At 46.9% G+C, this 19,265-nt stretch overlaps 1 protein-coding gene across 1 annotated transcript in view; it reads right to left on the bottom strand.

Moving 5' to 3' along the window:
* Window positions 1-19,265, bottom strand: part of LOC149346408 (fatty acid synthase-like) — a 161,203-nt gene that overhangs the window by 82,803 nt on the left and 59,135 nt on the right. Inside the window, 3 exon segments of the mRNA XM_089586406.1 lie at window positions 416-670; window positions 1,012-1,209; window positions 15,623-15,899. Of these exon segments, the coding sequence (XP_089442532.1) occupies window positions 416-670; window positions 1,012-1,209; window positions 15,623-15,899 (730 nt within the window).

Below are 19,265 nucleotides of genomic sequence, written 5' to 3' on the forward strand. Positions count from 1 at the left end.
AGAAGTGATCGTGAAGCATAACCATAAGCTACACCATAAGCAGCACCGCAGCTTTTCCCTTCGAGATATCCATGTTTAACCTTAGCTAAGCCCCAGCCATTTTCTAGACGACAGATATGTTCAGCGCTCAGTTGAAGGAAACGAGATTCAGAAGCCGAAAACACTGTGTCGGAGTACATTTCAAATAATACATGCCTATGCTCAAATTAGGCTACAGTATTCATAGCAGAATCCGCTGAAAAAACCACGCATTTCTGTTGTGTTAACATGCCCAGAATGGTATTTCGGAGTGCAGCCACTGCAGTCGTCCAAAAAGGAATTTATCTCTTGCAGGTGAGCATTTTGTTCTTTTTTTTTCACATAGGCGGCAAGATTTCGGCGGCTATGGACGGATTGTAATATCGTTATCCCTTACTGTGTATATCAGCCTTGAGAATGCCCCGAAAGGCACCGTTGTACTCGTATCCCCGCAGCCTGAGCTCTTTGTAGATGTCTTCACGGTCGAGGTCGAATGCCACCGCCTCGGTCGGGTTTCCAGGAGGGTCCTTGTCGAGCACCCTCTCGCCATGTTCGGCCATGCGGACGCGGCCTTTTGCGACCACCGCTCCCGCCTCGCACACTTCGAACTCTCCCGACTCGGGCGTCACGTGCATCTTGAACCGCACTGATCCTGCAGACAAAACCAAATTTGGCCTGCATTACAGCGATAGCTGTTAAACCCATGTTTCTCGATTCTGCGCAGTTGGCGTAACACAGTGCCAGGCTAATCGGTGAGCGTACAATGATTACAGGCATGGAGTCGCTGCGAAGAGATGCGCTGAATTGTCAGAACACAGGGTTGTTAAGAGTGGCAGCTTACTGAACTCAAGAGCACTCTGTCATAGAAGGCAAATAGTATTTAAATATAGTGTTATTATGACCATCCGAAACAGCTGCCTAAAATTCCGCCTTAAATCATCGCCAGATAGAGTTTTCAAGCAGTAGCATTCCGTCAAAATACTCTAGCAGTACCTGTCTTAGGTAGGACTGTGGCTCTCAGGATGATGACGTCTTCGAAAATGATAGACATCTGGTTGAAATGCCTGCCACAGCGGTCGGCTAGACACTTCCAGGCAATCACAAAGTAGCCGCTGGCAGGAAACACGACTCGTCCATCTAGTCTGTGTCCCTCCAAGTATTTGTCTTCCTCGTTCTCCTCCAGATCAATGACTACGTCTGTCTATGGTGAGAAGCATGAACGAAAAGATTTATTAGAACGGCACATAAACCTTACAAAACTTTAACGCGTCACATTTTTGGTATTGACTACGCATAATGATGGCCCAGGGCTGTGTACTCCGGTGTCTTCAAAAAGTAAGAAAATGGTTTGGTTTGGTTTGGTTTATGGGGTTTAACGTCCCAAAGCGACTAAGGCTATGAGAGACGCCGTAGTGAAGGGCTCCGGAAATATCGACCACCTGGGGTTCTTTAACGTGCACTGACATCGCACAGTACACGGGCCTCTAGAATTTCTCCTCCAAAGAAATCGAACCCGCGTCTTTTGGGTCAGCAGCCGAGTACCATAGCCACTGAGCCACCGCGGCGGCCAGTAAGAAAATGAAACCGAGGCTTATTCCTAGCTTTTATCGCCAGCTCGTTGTCCGTTCTTTCGGTGCTGTAAGTGCGTTGTTTTCGGTGTTCTTCGCTGCCTCTTCACTGGTCAGACGTTGAAAACAACTCAACAGGTTGCGGTTAGATGCAAAACCTGATTTATAACCCCTGCGGAACAGCATAAGGGGCCGAATTACAGAACGCTCTCAACTAGAAAGCATTAGAAACAAAAAAAAAGAATACAGTTTGAACGCTCTGCTCCTATTGCTTGTCCCTGACCACCCTCTTACTATGGTCAGGGCCGACTAATAGGAGCGGGGCTTAGAGACTGTTTGGAGAGTCTTTTCACATTGACAGCGTTCTGTAGTTCTCCCCTGTTCTGCCACTATTTCAACTTTTAAAGCTCATTAAAGATAGAAGCTGATGTAGTTAATCATTCCCCAGAAAAATGACGCGCACACCCTGGTAAAAGAACGATGCGATGTCGGATATATTACTCAAACGCATTCACTCTGCTCGCGCTGACAGCTAGCATTTGTGTTCCTATGAATGCCGACAGCGAAAGACATGGTTTATGGAGGTTTAATGCTCCAAAGCGACTCCGGCTATGAGGGACGCCGTAGTGAAGGACTCCAGTAATTTAGGCCGCCTGCGGGTCTTTAACATGCACTCCCATCGCAAAGTTCACGGCCCTCTAGAATTTCGCATTCATCAAACTTCGATCGCTGCGGTCAGGAACGAGCCCACTGCACCACCGCGGTGGCACAATAGAAGAAATGTTTCGACATATTACCGTGGTGCTGAGATATTGCAGAGAGCCTCAATGTTAGTGAATATGTCGTATGAAATTGCTGACAATTGTAATGAACGGATTTCAAATAAAAAGCCGGATTACATGCGTGAGAAATAAAAAAAAGTACTGCTAAGTACGGCACTTCCGTAAAGTACTGCTAAAAATATTTCTGTAAATATTTCTTAACACTAGCGAAGAATACTAAAATAAACAAGGTGTTACGCTATACGAGCAGATTTTGCCTCGGGAGTGCAACCAGCTGTTTACTTCGTGAAAAGGTGGATGCGTTGCTGAGAACATTGCTAACGAAGTTCCTACGGTTCCTATGGAGTTCCCAAAGTTACTTCACGAAAAAAGCTTAGCCTTCACTGGCGCCGTTAATTCAATGAATTGTGTTCACCGAACAAATTCAGGTGACCGCAGTGCACCAATCATGAGGTGCACCGAAGCATTGTAAGATAAGCAACGATGACCTTCGTCGTCATCATCATCATCAGCCTGACTATGCCCACTGCATGGCAAAAGCCACTCCCTTGCCTCTCCAATTAACCCTGTCCTTTGCCAGCAGTGGCCACCGTATTCCCGCGAACTTCTTAATCTCATCCGCCAACCTAAATTTCTGCCGCCCCCTGCAACGCTTACCTTCTCTTGGAATCCTCTGTGTTACCCGTTACAGAAATGACTGACTGTATAGCTGCGAGTTTCTGTGCGCGAAGTCCTTTTTTGATTTTTTCGCCGGCAAGCCTCCTTAGCGTACAGTGTGGCTATTGTGATAGACAAATCACTGTCCTGTGCATCTGCGGATATAAGTTATTTGGCCTTTTCGATGAACAACATCTCATAGTAATAGAACAGTGCATTTAGTCTCTAGGCCTTATCTCTCGTCGCAACAAGGTAGCGGAGCACTTTGGGTGTGAGTCAGTGGTTAATGACGAAAGGAAAATAAGCGAAAAATGAACCTTGGCATCTGTGACGACCTGTGTCTCCTATGACGACCAAAGAGGTTCCGTCGCTAGGCCAATAACAAAAGTGCGTAAATAATTCATGGGACGTTTTTTAATAAACAACGCTATTGTTGCGGTGTCAGCTGGCGCGGCAAGCCCCAGTAACCACCGAGTAAAACACTGCGAAATAATTATGGGGTATTTCGACGTGAAACAGCAGGAAAGATAACTATCTATATTTCCTGCTGGCACTGAGAAAATTGCACTAATACAATAGGGTGGTCAATTTTTAGCGAAAAATTTCGCCCATAAGGTTGAGGCTGTTGCTAGCTACTCGTGGGGTTAGCTTCTTTCTTTCTTTCTTTCTTTCTTTCTTTCTTTCTTTCTTTCTTTCTTTCTTTCTTTCTTTCTTTCTTTCTTTCTTTCTTTCTTTCTTTCTTTCTTTCTTTCTTTCTTTCTTTCTTTCTTTCTTTCTTTCTTTCTTTCTTTCTTTCTTTTTCTTTCTTTCTTTCTTTCTTTCTTTCTTTATTAAAGACATTCCGTTACAGAAATGCCTCGGGGGACGCGACAAAAGGCAATAGACATGCCTGACGGGGCCGCGCCCCCCTTGGCTGCGGAGGAAATAACATAACATAAGAACAATAATTACAAAGCAAAAGAAACATCAATACTGCATGATATTAAAGGGCATGAAAAAACACAAAAAATACAGGTACATAAAAACAGTAAGTTGGATCAGTAGTGTGGTGTTATGAAAAACAGTGATCTATGTGCGCACGTCTTCAATCATCACAGTGAAGGTAAAGATCCGGAGTGAAGGCGAACGAAGTTATCACCACAGAATGGTCTTTAGTTTTCATTTAAGAAAAAGTCTGTAAGTGTTCTTCTCAGTCGTTGCACCTTGGTGGCAGTAAACAGTATCTCAGCTAATTCAGGGTGCGCATTGAGGAAATCCGGAATCAAATAACTTAGTCTTTGATCACCGTATGTTGTACGCGAACGGGGCCTTGGTATTAAGTTTTGTCGTAGATAAGAAGGACCAGGTTGCGCATGATATTTAGTTTGAAATGTTATATCTGTTTGGTGAAGACGCGAAATTTCCAGGGACAGTTTGTGTTTATGGAGTTTGTGAATGGGCATTATTTTATTGCTTTTAAAATGAGGTGTAGTGTCCTCCGAAAGATCTAAATTGCCTATTGCTCTCACTGCTCGCTTTTGCAAAGAGAAAAGACGATCCAAATTTGTCTTAGTCGTTGTAGCCCATACTAGGAAGCAGCAACAGAAGCGTGAATGTAAAAGCGCATAGTAGATTTGCTTTTTTACAGCAGACGGAATATGGTATCTTATCTTGTTTAAAATTCCCACGGCTCGCCCAAGGTCCCTACGCAGTGCGTCAACGTGAGGCGTCCATGAAAGGTTCTCCTGGAATATTACTCCCAAAAATCTAACTGTAGTCGATTGTTCGATAGTAATGTTATGAAATTTTAAGTGCAAGTTCGTAGGCGGATGGGTTCCCCTCGGTCTAAACAGTATGTATTTAGTTTTACTTTTGTTTAATTGGAGTCTGTTCGAATGAAGCCATAAGTTCAGTCCAGTTAACCATTCGTTGGCCTGATGAAACACGTCCACAACGTCAGCGCCCGAGAAAAACACATTCGTGTCATCTGCATATAAAATTAACTTAGTGTTATTTATTATGTTTACAATGTCGTTTATATATAGTAAAAATAATGTCGGACCAAGTAATGACCCTTGAGGTACGCCTTGTTTTACAAGTCTGCTGTCGGATTTTGCGCCATTTATACATGTGAACTGGGCTCTAGATGTTAAGTAGGTTTTTATTAAAGACCATGCGTTGCCACGAAAGCCATACAATGGCAACTTCTTTAAAAGCACGTCGTGTTGGACACAGTCGAAAGCCTTTCTAAAATCCAGAAATATTCCGAGGGTAAACATTTTCCTTTCAATGTTTTCGAGTATATGTTCTTTCACTTCAAGAAGGGCCATTTCGGATGGCTTATTTTTTCTAAAGCCGTATTGTGCACTTGCTATTATGCTATTTACACTCAGAAAGCTTACTAGTCTTTTATGTATAATATTTTCCGCTACCTTCGCAAAGATAGGGAGCACAGAGATTGGTCTGTAATTGTTCATATCGTTAGTGGAACCGCCCTTGTGTATAACAGCCACACGATAATAACGTTCAGAATATGTGTAAGGGGACTATTAACTATTTCTGCCACGGTTTTCAGTGGACCGGGTTTAATATCGTCAGCTCCAGAGGCGCAATGGTTCTTTAAACCCAAAATGATGTTCAGTATTTCATATTCATCAGTTGGGGACAAAAATACAGTATTTTCACAATGTGCTTTGCGCTTTCTGCCGGCAATCGCTCCACCGTAGAGAGACACTTAAAGATAAATGACTCATCTATATTGCTGAAAACACAATCACTGAAACAGTCAAAAGTCAACTCTTGTTGTCACCATATGGAGTCCAGATACGAGTCCTGGAGGAACACTAAAAGAAGGCGTGTAAGCTCCTTTCTACATGAATGTTTTCCGCGCGGGTAGACCATGGCGTAAATAGATTTATGAGGGGCTCTTGTTTTCTTGCGGGAAGCGAAAAGCACAAACTTTTCCGCGTCGCAAACTGGACAGCACACAAGTTAATGTTCTATATCGCCGCGCGCACCGCATGTGGTAAACGGCACAGACGATGCCAGGCCCGTCTTATTCATCGATGCAGGGGTACCAGCAGAGCACGTGCGAATGCTATGTAGTAATGCCGCTTGGGATATTTTGAGTCTTTTGATCACACATGGCTTATTGGGTGAACTCACAGGCTACTGAAATGACTGAGCCCCGTTTCTCTGAACAGTCTCTTGGAGTGTTAGTGGTGAATTACCGTACAGCTGAGAGCAATTAATGGGCGAGGCTGCCCACCAACTCATTGCCTATGGCGCCTATGTGTGAGGGCGGCCATTGGATGGTATGAAGAAGACTCTGTTGTGCAGATTATGCCCCATGCGTAGAGAGCTAAGAGTCAGGGCACAAATAGTGAACCCGAATTCTGAAGTTTGAAGGGTGGGTTTACAATCCGTCAACATAGCAACAGATTGAGCCGAACAAGACCCTAGCTTAAGTAAAGCCGCCTCAATCGCAAAGCTTTCGGTCGTTGCCGAGGACACAACTTCAATAAAGCGTACAGACCAGGCAGTATTCAAAGAAGGAATGTTAAAAGCCGCTGCGCTAGCTATTGTGGACTGATGCGTAGACTCATCAGTGAAGATTTCAAGATGGCGGGCATACTCCGTTTCTAAGGGAATGCGTTGCCGCCGAAGGAAGGAGAACTGTGCTTAGCTTGCATGTGAGGAATAGAGACCGTACAGTCGAAGCTCACAAATGAACAGGATGATTTCAACTCCTTGCTTTCTCTTCGAACATCAAGACCTAGATAACTAAGAGTATTTAGCGTCAAATAGTCTCGGCACTCAGAGCTCTGTTGCAGCCGCTTAATAAAAGGTCGCGCAGCTACTGTCTCTCCGAGGCGGCCAAGTTGTATTAGTAGCCTCTTTGAAGCGACAAGGCTAAGAGGTTTCGATAGTGACTCATGAAGGACTGCATTGTCCGCTGCCACCTGCGGAGCTCCAAGGGCTCTTAGGCCCTTTCTCTGCAAAATTTCGAGACAATCAAGATGTGACACCGAAGTTGAAATCAAAGGCGATTGGTACATTACGCTACTGATCACCTGTGCTTCGAGAAGTCTGACCATTGAGGAAGAGTGTTTTCCCAATTACTCAGTAGCGGTTCTGCGGGTCACATTCAGACGCAAAGATAGAGACGAGAAAGTACCGACTGCATCTGTTCGTCACTGTAGACGGCAGTCAACAATTGTGCCCAAAAAGCGCATGTGAGTGAATTGATGAATGCGAGAGTGACCAAGGTCTGTCTTCACCCGCGCATAACGTCTTCGTGCGTATAGACACATCACGAAGCCGGATTTTTCTACTGATAGACACAACCTTGCACCTTGAAGGTAATCTTGTACCGAAAGTTGTGCCTGTCGAGCTATCAAGGCTAATCGCTTGCGTTGGTAGGCGGTAATCCAAAAAAATGTCGTCTGGATATACCGAGATACGCACATGCCGGCATTTTTTCTACAGTGAATCTGGCAGGCCAGCTGAAAAACGTTTAAAAGCTAAAGGCGTTAAAAAGTGTGGTGAGGAGAACGCTTCCCTGAGGCACACCTCGCGATACAGCCCTTTCGTTATTCTGTTACGTCTTAACCGCACTTGAATTGCACGATCACAGACGAGGAATGCAGGAATCTTAGCACACGGCCCTGCACGCCGATGCCTTGCAAACTATTGAGTATTGAGCTCTGAAAGACACTGTCATAAGCATTTGCAACGCCCAGCAAAGTGACTAGTGTGGAAAGGCCGAAAGCGTTGTTCAATGTGGCTTACCAAGTCCAAGACACTACCTTGCGCAGTCATACCCCGACGCAATCCAGTCATACGTGTTGGTAGCGCCTTGCTGTCCTCGAGCCACCACGATAAGCGTTAACTTGCCAGCTTCTGCACCAGCCTAGTCGCACAGGATGTCAGTGACACAAGACGATACAAGGCCAGGTCTGTCATCTCTTTGCCAAGATTCAGCACTGGAACAACACAAGCCAGCTGTTACGACGGAGCAGCTTCGCCATTCTCTCAAACATGACTGCAGTAGTTCCCGAGTGCCTTCGTGCGTCTCAGAGGCAGGTTCCGCAGCGTTTGCTTGGTGATCCTGTCGGAACCTGGTGTACAGCTGCACCAAAGGCTGCTGTCTGGAGTTCTCTAAGTGTGAACGGGGCGTACATGACAGACGCGCAGGAAACAGATGGAGGACGGAGGTGAAATCTATAATTTGCACGTACAAAAACATCTGCAAATTCCACTGCCACGCACGCAATTTCTGCTTGCGTGTGAAAGAGCTTCAAAAGGATTCCAAAAGTGAGATTCTATAGCAAGAGTGCCAATAACTCGCCATATTGTCATCATCGGTGGGAATACAGCAAAGTAAACAAAGCGGAAGCCCACTGCGACTTGCAGAACTTGTTCGTGCGTCGTCGAATCGTAGAATTCGCTCAGTGAAGGCAGTCTTCAAGGCTCTGTCGTCCTTCGTCCGCGTAAGTTGTCGCTCCGCCCTACTGCGCGCTGCGCAAAGGTTTTTGTCTTCTAAATCCAGGGCCGGGAAATGGTCACGTAGCTTGACCGCCGAAGTTCCTGCCACCTTACTAAAATAATTTTGTCAAAAACATCTCCACATACTCATGACATATTGTAACAATATCATATTGCCTCAGAACATAACTTCGCGATGCTTTTTTGTTGCTCTCTACGCCAAAAAGTTGTAGGGGCGCAGATGCCTTGTAAAGCTGTCTTCCGACAAGCGTTTTGTCCCTGTGCCCTGCAGGTCTTTGTATGGAATGCAGAAATAAATATTTGATTTCATTTGATCCTAGGTGCTCTGTGTACATGTCCCAGTTGACAACATGGCAGATTCTAGAGCCACGCATACGCAAGTTTGCAGCAAAAGGAAAATTCTGGTAGTAGTCACTACCTCTGCGGTCACGAGCTGTTGACCACTTCACCCGGTTGTCAGATGAACGCGAAGTCATGTGTATACCAGTGGCTGAGGCTGGAGGTCAAAACAAAGTACGGCTCCCTTGATTGCCAACATACAGGTGCAAACTGTCAATGACGTGGACACGTTCGTGCCCGCGGAAATCCGTATTCCTGTCATACTAGACGAAATGAGGGGCGTTTAAATCACGGAGGATAATTAGAAGAGCTGGGAAGCGATTAAAGAGCTGCTGTAGAAGCAAATCTTGCAACTTTCTTTCGCGGAGACACGCACACCGACGCAACAGAAAAAGTTCGAAAGCCGAGTTGTATCCTCATAGCCGCTACCGCAATGTCATCCTTGCAGAGACCGGTGACATTCAAAGAAGCAAGTGGAATCTCCTGGCACCTGTAAAGTGCGGCCCTTTCTGCACGAAAAGACGTTATGCTGGAATCTTCATGGGTGATATATTCAGTCAAAGATCTCCCGCCTGGCAGGCCAGCTTCCAAGACGGCCAGTACTCGAACACTAGTTTCTTTCAAGACTAGTTTCAGTTCCGCTAACCGAGCTATAATCCCAGCGCTATTCAATTGCATTATGAACGGCACGTTTCAGTGGTTTTTTGTTTATGTGAGGTGCCATCATGTTGAACACTAGCCATCTTATAGAGAAAGGTAGTTCGCTGCGAAAACGGCCATTATGAACTCAAAGGAAATAATCAGCTGCAGGAAGTTATTCAGTCTGCCAGACGGAATCGATCAAACATGCGAACGGAGAGCCTCGAACAAAACGTGCAGAAGATTGGACAAACCTTGATTTTTTGAGCACCTCATTTTGCGCCACGCACTGACTGACAACCTCGACAAAGATGCGGAATGGGACGCAGTCTTGTCCACTGTAGCTGATTTTATCGTCGCTTGTGAGGCGTGGGAGAGTCCTCCATGTCGTCGAGTCTGGCTACGATCTGGTGGCTCAGAAGGATGGACACTTTTTGCAGAAGCAGCTAGAACGACCGACTAGGACATCTTGGCGTCTTGCTGGAATAAGGTCTCTCAGGGACACTGCTTGTTGACGCGACGTGAACAATGACTACAACGAAGCGAACTCGTCACATCCAGGCACAGGCTCCTCAGTCGGCTAGGTGTTGGTTCCAGTAATGAAGGACATTCGACGGAGCAGGGCAATCGCACGGATCGGGCTGCCGCCGAAACTCGCTGGTTGGTTACGACTGCAGTTGGCACAAGGAAAATATGCTTTGCAGGCTTAAAATCTTCGGCGCTACCACACCACTTGCAGCGTTGATGCTAGGTGGAAACTTAAGCCACGTGTCCAAACCGTTGGCATCCGACACACCGGGGAGGAGTTTCAATGAACTCGGTGACTGCATGTTTTTCGAATGCTAGGTAATTTTTTTTCTAGGCGCACTGTGTTGGGAACGAATGTCAGCACAACAGAGCTGGTAGGTTTCTCTGCCCGTTCCTTTCGCTGAGACTCCACACGACGCACTAGTCGTCTCGCGTGCAGAACACCTTGCGGCTTCACGCAATCAAGAAGGCCACTTTCTAAATACCATTTTGGCACACACTTAAAAACACAGGTGTTCTTCATGCGAGAATGGGGCACTGGTCTTTATCTCTTAAGTTCCCAATGCCAACCTGCCCTTATGTAGAGACATCCAAATGAAGAGCCCCTTGAGTGGTGAATCGGCAGCGAATCGGAGATGATCCTATGATTGACTGAATGGCCGCGACGAGCATGATGGTGTTTCACCGTTTAATTAATCCCTTTATCTGGGGGCGAAACTATCAACGGGTCTCGGCCGTTCTTTACTTCCGATGACTCACCAATCTGAAGTCCTCGTCATACACGTCGGCCATATCGGCCACTAACTCTTCACAGTCCACGATCGTTGGTTCGTCCCCACCCAGCTATGACGTCTCGCTGGACTGGCGGTTATCTGCGTGGTCTGGCCACTGCACGCTCTGTGAAGCCATGGCCACCAATTCCACACTGGACTCCTTCGGTTGGAGTGGTCTCTTTAGAAATGTCTGCGGCAGAAAAGCCAGACCTTTCTCATTGTGACAGTACCACCATAAAGATGTGGCCGTCTTTCAAGGAAATCAATGCAATCGCTTAAATTTAGGTCAAATTAGGAAAATCAAGAGATCGGAGGTGACAACAGACCGAACAACGTCTTCTACGTCATCTATGCCGCCGTCTATGTCGTCTTCTATTTAACCTAGTTTTTGTAGGGTATGAATGTTTGCATGTTTCCCAATGGCGATAATATGGACAGCGTCTGGCTACTGAACTGCCGCTCGGACGGACTGTCTGAGCCGAAGCGCTTCCTCCTTTAGCGCAGCCTGGTCGGGAACCTCCCCAGAAAGAAATCTCCGAGGCGCCGAGGTTACTCCTTTGCGCTCCAAGCGAGCCTATCCAGCACTATGTGAGCCCTGTTGGGGACGTACATGATGCCGGAAAACCGGAAAGGAGCTAGCAACAGCTAGCGCTGTGAAAATCTTTACAGTAGAGAAAGTACCTGACCTCGTCGAATTGTCGTCTCCAGTCATGATGCGCGAAAAAAGCCCATAGACAGTTACCGCTACTGTGGGCACTCTGATGTACATTCGCCCTTAGTGTATGTCGAGTGCCGTACTTGTCGCTTTGGTAGCAGGCTGGGGTACTCTTCAGCTTTGGAAAGTTGTTGAATGGTGTGGACAGTGTTCGTCGGCTTGCCGAGTGCTCAATATTCGTGCGTGCATGATGCTGCTGACCGTGAAGCGTGCGCGCGCATACATCTCACCCCTGTGTACGAGACGTGTACGAATTTCGTCGATGCTTTTTATTGAGATTTTCAACAGTTTGCTTCCATTCCTTCATTTTCATTCTATCCATACAGTATACAAGCATCGAGCGAATTCGGCCTACGGTTTTGATGGCTAATAGTTTTCGCGGATTCTGAATTTGTGTTCAGCTCGTATTTCGCGAATGAATAAAAACACATTTCTATTTCTGAATGCTGCTTTTCAAACACTAGGTGCCGGTGGAGGTGCTTCATGTTCGGGCTCATTTCGTGTACGGCCGCCGCAGTGGCTCAGTGGTTATGGCGCTCGGCTGCTGACCCGAAAGACACGGGTTCGATCCCGGCCGCGGCGGTCGCATTTCGATGGAGGCGAAATCCTAGAGGCACGTGTGCCGTGCAATGTCAGTGAACGTTGAAGAACTCCAGGTGGTCGAAATATCAAGAGCTCTTCACTACGGCGCCCCTCATAGCCTGAGTCGCTTGTGACGTTAAACCATCACAACCAAACCAATCATTTTGTCGATGCTTTTCGTCTGCTTAAGTCCAATATTTAGCGAATATTGCTTCGCGATGATTGTCGAAGGAGTAACGAGCGTTTCTCTGGCCTTCGAAAACAAAGGCGTAGATGTTATAACCCATGGAGGTTCATAGGTTTATGCTGTGTTACGTTAACATAGGTTTACGTTAACATAGGTAACTAAGGTGTTAACATAGGTTTATACTACAGAAATTACATGTGGTCTCAAACGGTTCGCCCATTGCTGTGGCGTGCGTAGACATTTACTCCAATGACAATGGCCCGCGTTGTTGCCAACACCTGCAAACTCAAAAAACGAGTCGCTTAAGCATGTTAAAGTAACACCGCCGGCTAACCGCATCCCCCACCGATTATTCGGGTAGTCCTCATACAACAGGTTATCTTTTCTATGGCAAAGCCTTCAAGTGCACTCACGGAAAAAAAAAACGCTTTGTAATCTGATAACAGCCGCTGCCTGTATCAGCAAGAGTCAGCCGATTAGACGGTTCTAGCACAGACCAAATTGCTTCACTACCTCAACACACCCACAGACAGATTGCTAGGCCTGGGCCTCCACAACACGATCCGGGAACTGGTGGAGGCCCACCGACAGGCCCAATACATCAGGCTCACACAAACCTCCACAGGTCGGTATATCCTGGACTCCTTCGCAATCAAAATACCGGCCAACGACCCATCCCTCCTCGTCATCCCACGACCCCTTCACCGGGAGCTCCTCATCAGGCCGCTCCCGAGGAATATGCACTCGTCCCACCATGAGCAGCACCGCAGAGCCCTGTGCGAAGGCACTCCATCGAGCGTACGGCCCCGAGCCGGACGCCGTATGGGTGGACGCTGCCTGCACGGGTGATGAAGCTACAGCAGCTGTGGTGAACTCATCTTTATCCGCCCTCCTCACACTACCTCTCCCTCCAGACACCTCCCCAGAGGCTGTAGAGGATGCCGCCATTGTACTTGCTATCACCCGCACGGAAGCGCGGTACATTTTAAGTGATTTTAAAACTGCGATTCTAAACTTTGCTCGAGGCCGAGTCCATATCCCTGCTTTTGGCATACTCGACTTGACCGATGCACCCCCGCCCCGCCAAGTGGAGCTGATATGGGTGCCCGCGCACTCCGGGAATCCCGGAAACGAGGCCGCCAACCTTTTAGCCCGAGGTTCTTTAAGCCGGGCTCAGGTGGCCTCGGATCGGGGATTCACGAAGGAGCGCATGCACTCATTCAGCGAGCTGACGCAGGCCTACAGAGCCTCACGCTAGCTCTACCCCCCGCCCCACTCCTCCCTAGATAACAAACAAGCAACACTCTGGCGCCGACTACAGATACACTCTCTCCCCTCACCCCTTTCCCTAGCCCACTATCATCACTCCTTCCCCACTCCGGCGTGCGCCCTATGCCCAGAACACCTTCGCCTCTTCCCTCCACATACTTTCCCTCTGCCCGGCGGACCCCCCCCCCCCCTCCCCCCTGCGGGACCTAGAGAACCTCAAGACCTGGGAGGACTGGGAGACCCTGCTGCGCTCGGAGGACCCGGCCGTGCAGACCATCGCCACCGGCCGTGCTGCCAGTGTTATGGACCTCAGGAACATAAACACTTGAGTGCAGTAGGGTCGTGCGGGGACCCTGGGGCGTGCCCCGAATTCCTGTCACAATAAAGTTATGAAGCGAAAGTTTCACTAGGCTCGTCAACACCGCGCTTCGCATGGGCCACCCCTGGGCGCCGCCGCAGCGCGCCCTTCTTCCTCCTCCTCGCCACCCCCTCCTTTCTCCTCCTTGCCAGCGGTTTAGCCCTCGCCGCTGCCGAGCAGTCGCCGCCGCCGTCCCAAGAAGAGAAAGCTCTTTCGCAAGGCGTTGCAAGGGGCCGCGCGCTACGTCGCGCGCCAGCTGCTTGCTACTACTCTGATCGCCGGGCAATCTTTATGGCTATACAGAAAGCGCGAGACATACTGTCCATTGAAGAAGAAGAAATAAAGAGATTTCAATAGCCTTGTATAACAATTGTACAAACTTTGTATACTTAAGACAACACGTTTTGGAAAAGCTAGAAAGCTATACCCAAATTGTAACCTGCCCGCCGTGGTGGCTCAGTGGTTATGGTGCTCGGCTACTCACCCGAAAGACGCGGGTTCGATCCCGGCCGCGCCGGCTGAATTTCTATGGAGGCGAAATTCTAGAGGTCCGTGTACTGTGCATGTCAGTGCACATTAATGAACCCCAGGTGGTCGAAATTTCCGGAGTCCTTCACTACGGCGTCTCTCATAGCCTGAGTCGCTTTAGGACGTTAAACCCCATAAACCAATCAACCAACCAACCGACCGACCGACCGACCGACCGACCGACCTAATTGTAACCCTATGTATGAAACCTTAAGCTAAACCACGAGCATCGCCACGAAGCTTTTCGCTTCGAGATATCCAGGCTTAACACTTTAGCTAAGCCTCAGCCCAACTTTTTTCTCTCTCTCTTCACGACCAGCCCGACGAAGCCAAAATGACGTGCTTGCTCTTGAGAGCTCGCGGTACTGAATCTGCTGGGCACAAAGGTTTCGCACTGTCCTTAGCCCTGCTGTCTGGGCACTCCAACTGCGGCGTGAAAGACTATTCGCCTTCTCGCTAAATATTTCGAAGGTACGTATGCACTATTGTTGAAGTAGCGTGGAACAAGAAAGCGCAGTTAACGGACTCCGCGAGTGGTTTCACTGAATTCATTTCGCTCGCGCAACTCCCTACCAAAAGCCCTGTTTTCGGCAAAAATGAGAGATTTATCATCTCCCCACACAAATCTCGCCTTTCGAAGCACATGTTCACTCCTCGCTTCCACAGATTACAAGGCGCGAAAGCCATGTACTCTAGTTTGGAGGTGCAAAATGTATAAAAATAATTACACAAGAGTTACGTCAACGGTAAACGTTTGCTATTATAACACAGAAGAGCTGGAGAGTACAGTTAAAATTGAATTTGACTGCGTATCCGGGCAAACCCCATTTCGACGAGGTTTCAACGCTACCAAAAAGTGTGCATGGTATGTCTCCACACAGCGGTCGCGTACTACAGATGTTGCGGAAATATTATGAAACACGCTTTGCTAATTGAAATTTTCTCTCGGTCTCTTCGCGCTGCGGTCACCGCTACATCACAGTATGATAGTTTATAGGATTCATACACTAATGTCACTAGCGTCATGTGCTAACTTATGTATAAGTACTGCCTAATATGAGCTTATATCAGAGTTTGGTCGCTGAAGGGTGCTCCGTATTATTATGCCCGCGACAGTACAATTGTGGCAGCATCTACAACACATTAAATAGCTGATTGGGTGACCTCTCATGGTTACTGTTTGCCAACGAACCCATGAAAGAATGTCATGCCTGGGGTTCAGTGAGGAAGTCCTTCCACCCGGCTACGGTCCAGCTCTCTGAATGGTCCCAGCTGACGAGGTGCGCTATGTTGGGCGTGCCCCTTGGAACGGGCCAGGGAACTGCCGGGTAGAGCGGCGACAGGTTCAGCAGAACGCCCAGCATATGGAGCTTGCCAACTGAATGAAGAAAATATTCGATGTTGTCGGCGTTGCGTTTCATCAGGCCCAGGCAGGTGGCAGCAGGACCCACTGAGCGCTTGAGAATCGCCTGCGGCAAGGACAAAAAAGACGTGGATTGCGCAAAAGGAGACGGCTTGGCTGGGAAATGTAGAAACAGCGAATCTGTCAGGCAATACTTTGCAAGGATCGACAAGTGGAGGATTTTCTAACGCATTGCTTCTTTAAAAATTACCTTCGCGAAATATGACGCATGTAGAACAAGAAACCGCAAGAGAGGCCCTTACTCACAACGGAAGCTATATTACAAAAAAAAGAGAAACTGAATGGCTAAAACTAACACAACTGTTATCCGATTCTAACAACATTAGTTAACACTTGGAAAAGTTACTTCACCTAGTAGAGAATCACTGAAAGTTGCCTGACGCAAACTGACTACCGCTCAGCATCGGAGCTTTGCCAACAGACGTTGTCCGGCCAGCCTGCCTAATCCTGTCTTTGGACTTCAGCGTGAAGGCTATTCAAGGCATCTTCAAGTAAAACTAGTTTGGGCGAGATGGTTCATGTTGAAAGAAAAAAACAGCCTAATGTCGAGGTAAGCCTAAGGGAATCACAAGGGATCCCAAATTTTTTCATAGCCTTCAGGCTCCGGTGCAGAGAAAAAGCAAGTGCGCTCTGCAGCGGTTATCCAGTCTTTCTTTCCAACTTCTACGCAGAAGGCTGAACATAATAAAATGAGGGGAATGAAAACAGGTTTATATAAAGTGATTATGGGGCCGTACAGGAACAGTGTGGACCAGGCAACAAATGCGAATTATTGACATCATAGCTGAAAATCACCAGAAAGTAATGGCCAACCTGATCTATTTATTGTTCTTAGAGTTAAGCACAGTTTTTGACAAAGGCCATCACGATAAATGATTTCTAGAGCTAAAAATCTAACGGCCTTCCTGTGAAGTTAGTTATCATTATTTCAGAGTATTTAATTAACCGCAAGTAGTATTTCTGAACTGATGGAGAACATCAGGCGTTCTTGCAGTCACTTCTGGAGTGCCTTAAGGGAGTTTACTCGGGTTTTTTGTAATTGTTGCTCTATATTAATTACATCGTTGACACAGCTGTTGCTGGCGTAGAAATTCCTTCGTTACATGCTCTAATTACATGTTCTAATCACCAGATTGATCTAGATATCTAACATTACTGTGTTGTGCCAGGAATGGGGCATAGTCTCAAACAAAGAAAAAACAAACATCCTTCATGTGATACGTAAAAACGTATGCTACATAAAAGGCATCACACTGCACAATCTCATTTAAATGAAGTCTCCGGCTTTAAAAAAGTCCAGGAATTCGCATGTGGAAAACATTTGCCCGTAAGCCTTTCGTAAACTATGTTTCTCATGTCACAAACTTTCGAAAGCCCCTGCTCAGGTTGAACTACTAGCCTATAACTCGCTGAGTTCGAGCATGCATGCGTGGTGTGGGATAAGACCTTAAAAAATCTAAAGTAAAGCCGTAAGATTTATTTCTTCCAAAATTTCACCGTTCGATTCTCCGTCTGTGCGAATGAAATCTAATAGTATCCAACCCCTTGAGGCGACAACAAATATTTCGTGAGAATTTCTTTCCTTGCTCATAAAAAAAAAACAAATTGGTGTTTCGTCCGGCCCCCTATGAATCATTATAAGCTACACACTTCACATGTTAGCAGCATCCCAGTTCCCTTACTTCCGTACTTTGCTTGAAAATTTTCCTATCTTCCGTGCACCACGAGACAGCGGAATTCAGCGACACAGTGCCTGACAGCGCGTAGTGATTGAGCATGCTTTCTTTTTTAGTTGTTCATTTTAATTGCTGCCCTTGGATCTGTAATACGTATTTCTGTGTCTGTTATCTTTCGATCTTGAATACGATCTGCAGTATGAAAAAATATAAAGATAAAAAGAAATTGGCAGAGGCATGGCACGCAATGCGAAGGAAATATAACGGACCGTCCTTAAGGGTAACGCAGTGTATTTCTCTAGAAGGTAAGCGTATCAAAAGGTGGAAATGATTCAGGTGAAAGAAGGAGATTAGGAGTGCTGTGGGGGTAAGGTGGCCGCAGTTGGTCCAGGAAAGGGTTAACTGGGGGGATATGAGAGAGGCCGCTGTCCTGAAGTGGATGTAATTGGAACCAGTGGTTAGACAGGAGCCTCGTGGCTCTACAACTTGGTTACGGCAGACTAAAACACTATAATACAACTGACGAAACAAGAGGACTGACTTGCACAAATGATCGTAGTCTCAAATATGTTTATTGGCGTAAAGAGATGCCCAAAGATCTTATGGCCTAAAGAGATTGCCTACTGATATGGTTTTTTCTGTAGTCTGCACAACGCCTCAAATGTTAATCACTATTTGTACAAAGCGAAACTGAAAGGACACACAAATCATTTACAAAAATCAAATGGGCCAATCAGGGAGATGTCTATTTAAAAGATCAAGCGAATATTGCAGGAACAGTGTGCCATATTCGCACCTACGAAAGCTCACAGAGGCATTGTTCTCGACACGAGTGTCCCTGAATGATATGTGAGAGCAGCATATTAGGGTCTGGCAAGGAAACGACTCAAGGAGAGATTACAGAAGCGTAAGTAGTTTTGGAAATGGGGACTGAAAAAAGCGTTAGCGACCATTCCATTGCATTGACAGAAGCTCGGACAGAGCTAAGCAAAATCGAATAAAATGATAAAGGGAGGTGCGGCCACACGTGTATCAAAAGAAAAATAATATCGATTAAAGCAGACCGCGCATGCGTTGAAAATGCATATAGTGCAGAATATAGTACCTAATAGATAATTGCGAGTCCATGCTTCGTTTCAGCAACTGTTTTCTTGTTTTGTTTTGTTGTGTTTAGTGTTGTGGAGCACAGTAACCTACGGGGAATTGTGCTGATAATCATGATAATAACGCTTAGAAGAGCTTGTCATGGTCGGCTGCACTGGCGCTGCTTTTTGGCAGTAAGACACTAGCTCTCACGAAGCCAATATTGATCCCTGTTTATGTTTTCTGGCTCCTTCTTTTGTGGCCGGGGATTGTAGTTGTTGCCGACAGCAGTATGCGCTGCTCAGAAACTGCTAGTATGATCGGCATGCGTCGACATTTTCGTGGCTCCAGGCACAGACAACCTTTGCGGTCCCGTTCAACTTCGTCAAGCTGCACCGGCTACCATACGTCCTAGAAGTTTGTTTGGTCTTGTTAGCCCTGCTAGTCGGAACGCCATCGTGACCTCTTAATGGCATTGTGCTGCTGTGTTAAAACGACGCGATAGTTCCGTAGGTTGCCAGCACCAGGTCTTTTCTTCGTATGAGCAACGTCAACTACAGGTGCAGCATTGTGTGCCTTCCAAATTAATGTTCCCTATTTATCGCGATGTCAGTGCACGTTAAAGAATCCCAGGTGGTCGAAATTTCCGGAGC

The sequence above is a fragment of the Amblyomma mixtum genome, chromosome 4, assembly GCF_055824585.1.
Source record: "Amblyomma mixtum isolate Tamu chromosome 4, ASM5582458v1, whole genome shotgun sequence".
Lineage (NCBI taxonomy): Eukaryota > Metazoa > Arthropoda > Arachnida > Ixodida > Ixodidae > Amblyomma > Amblyomma mixtum.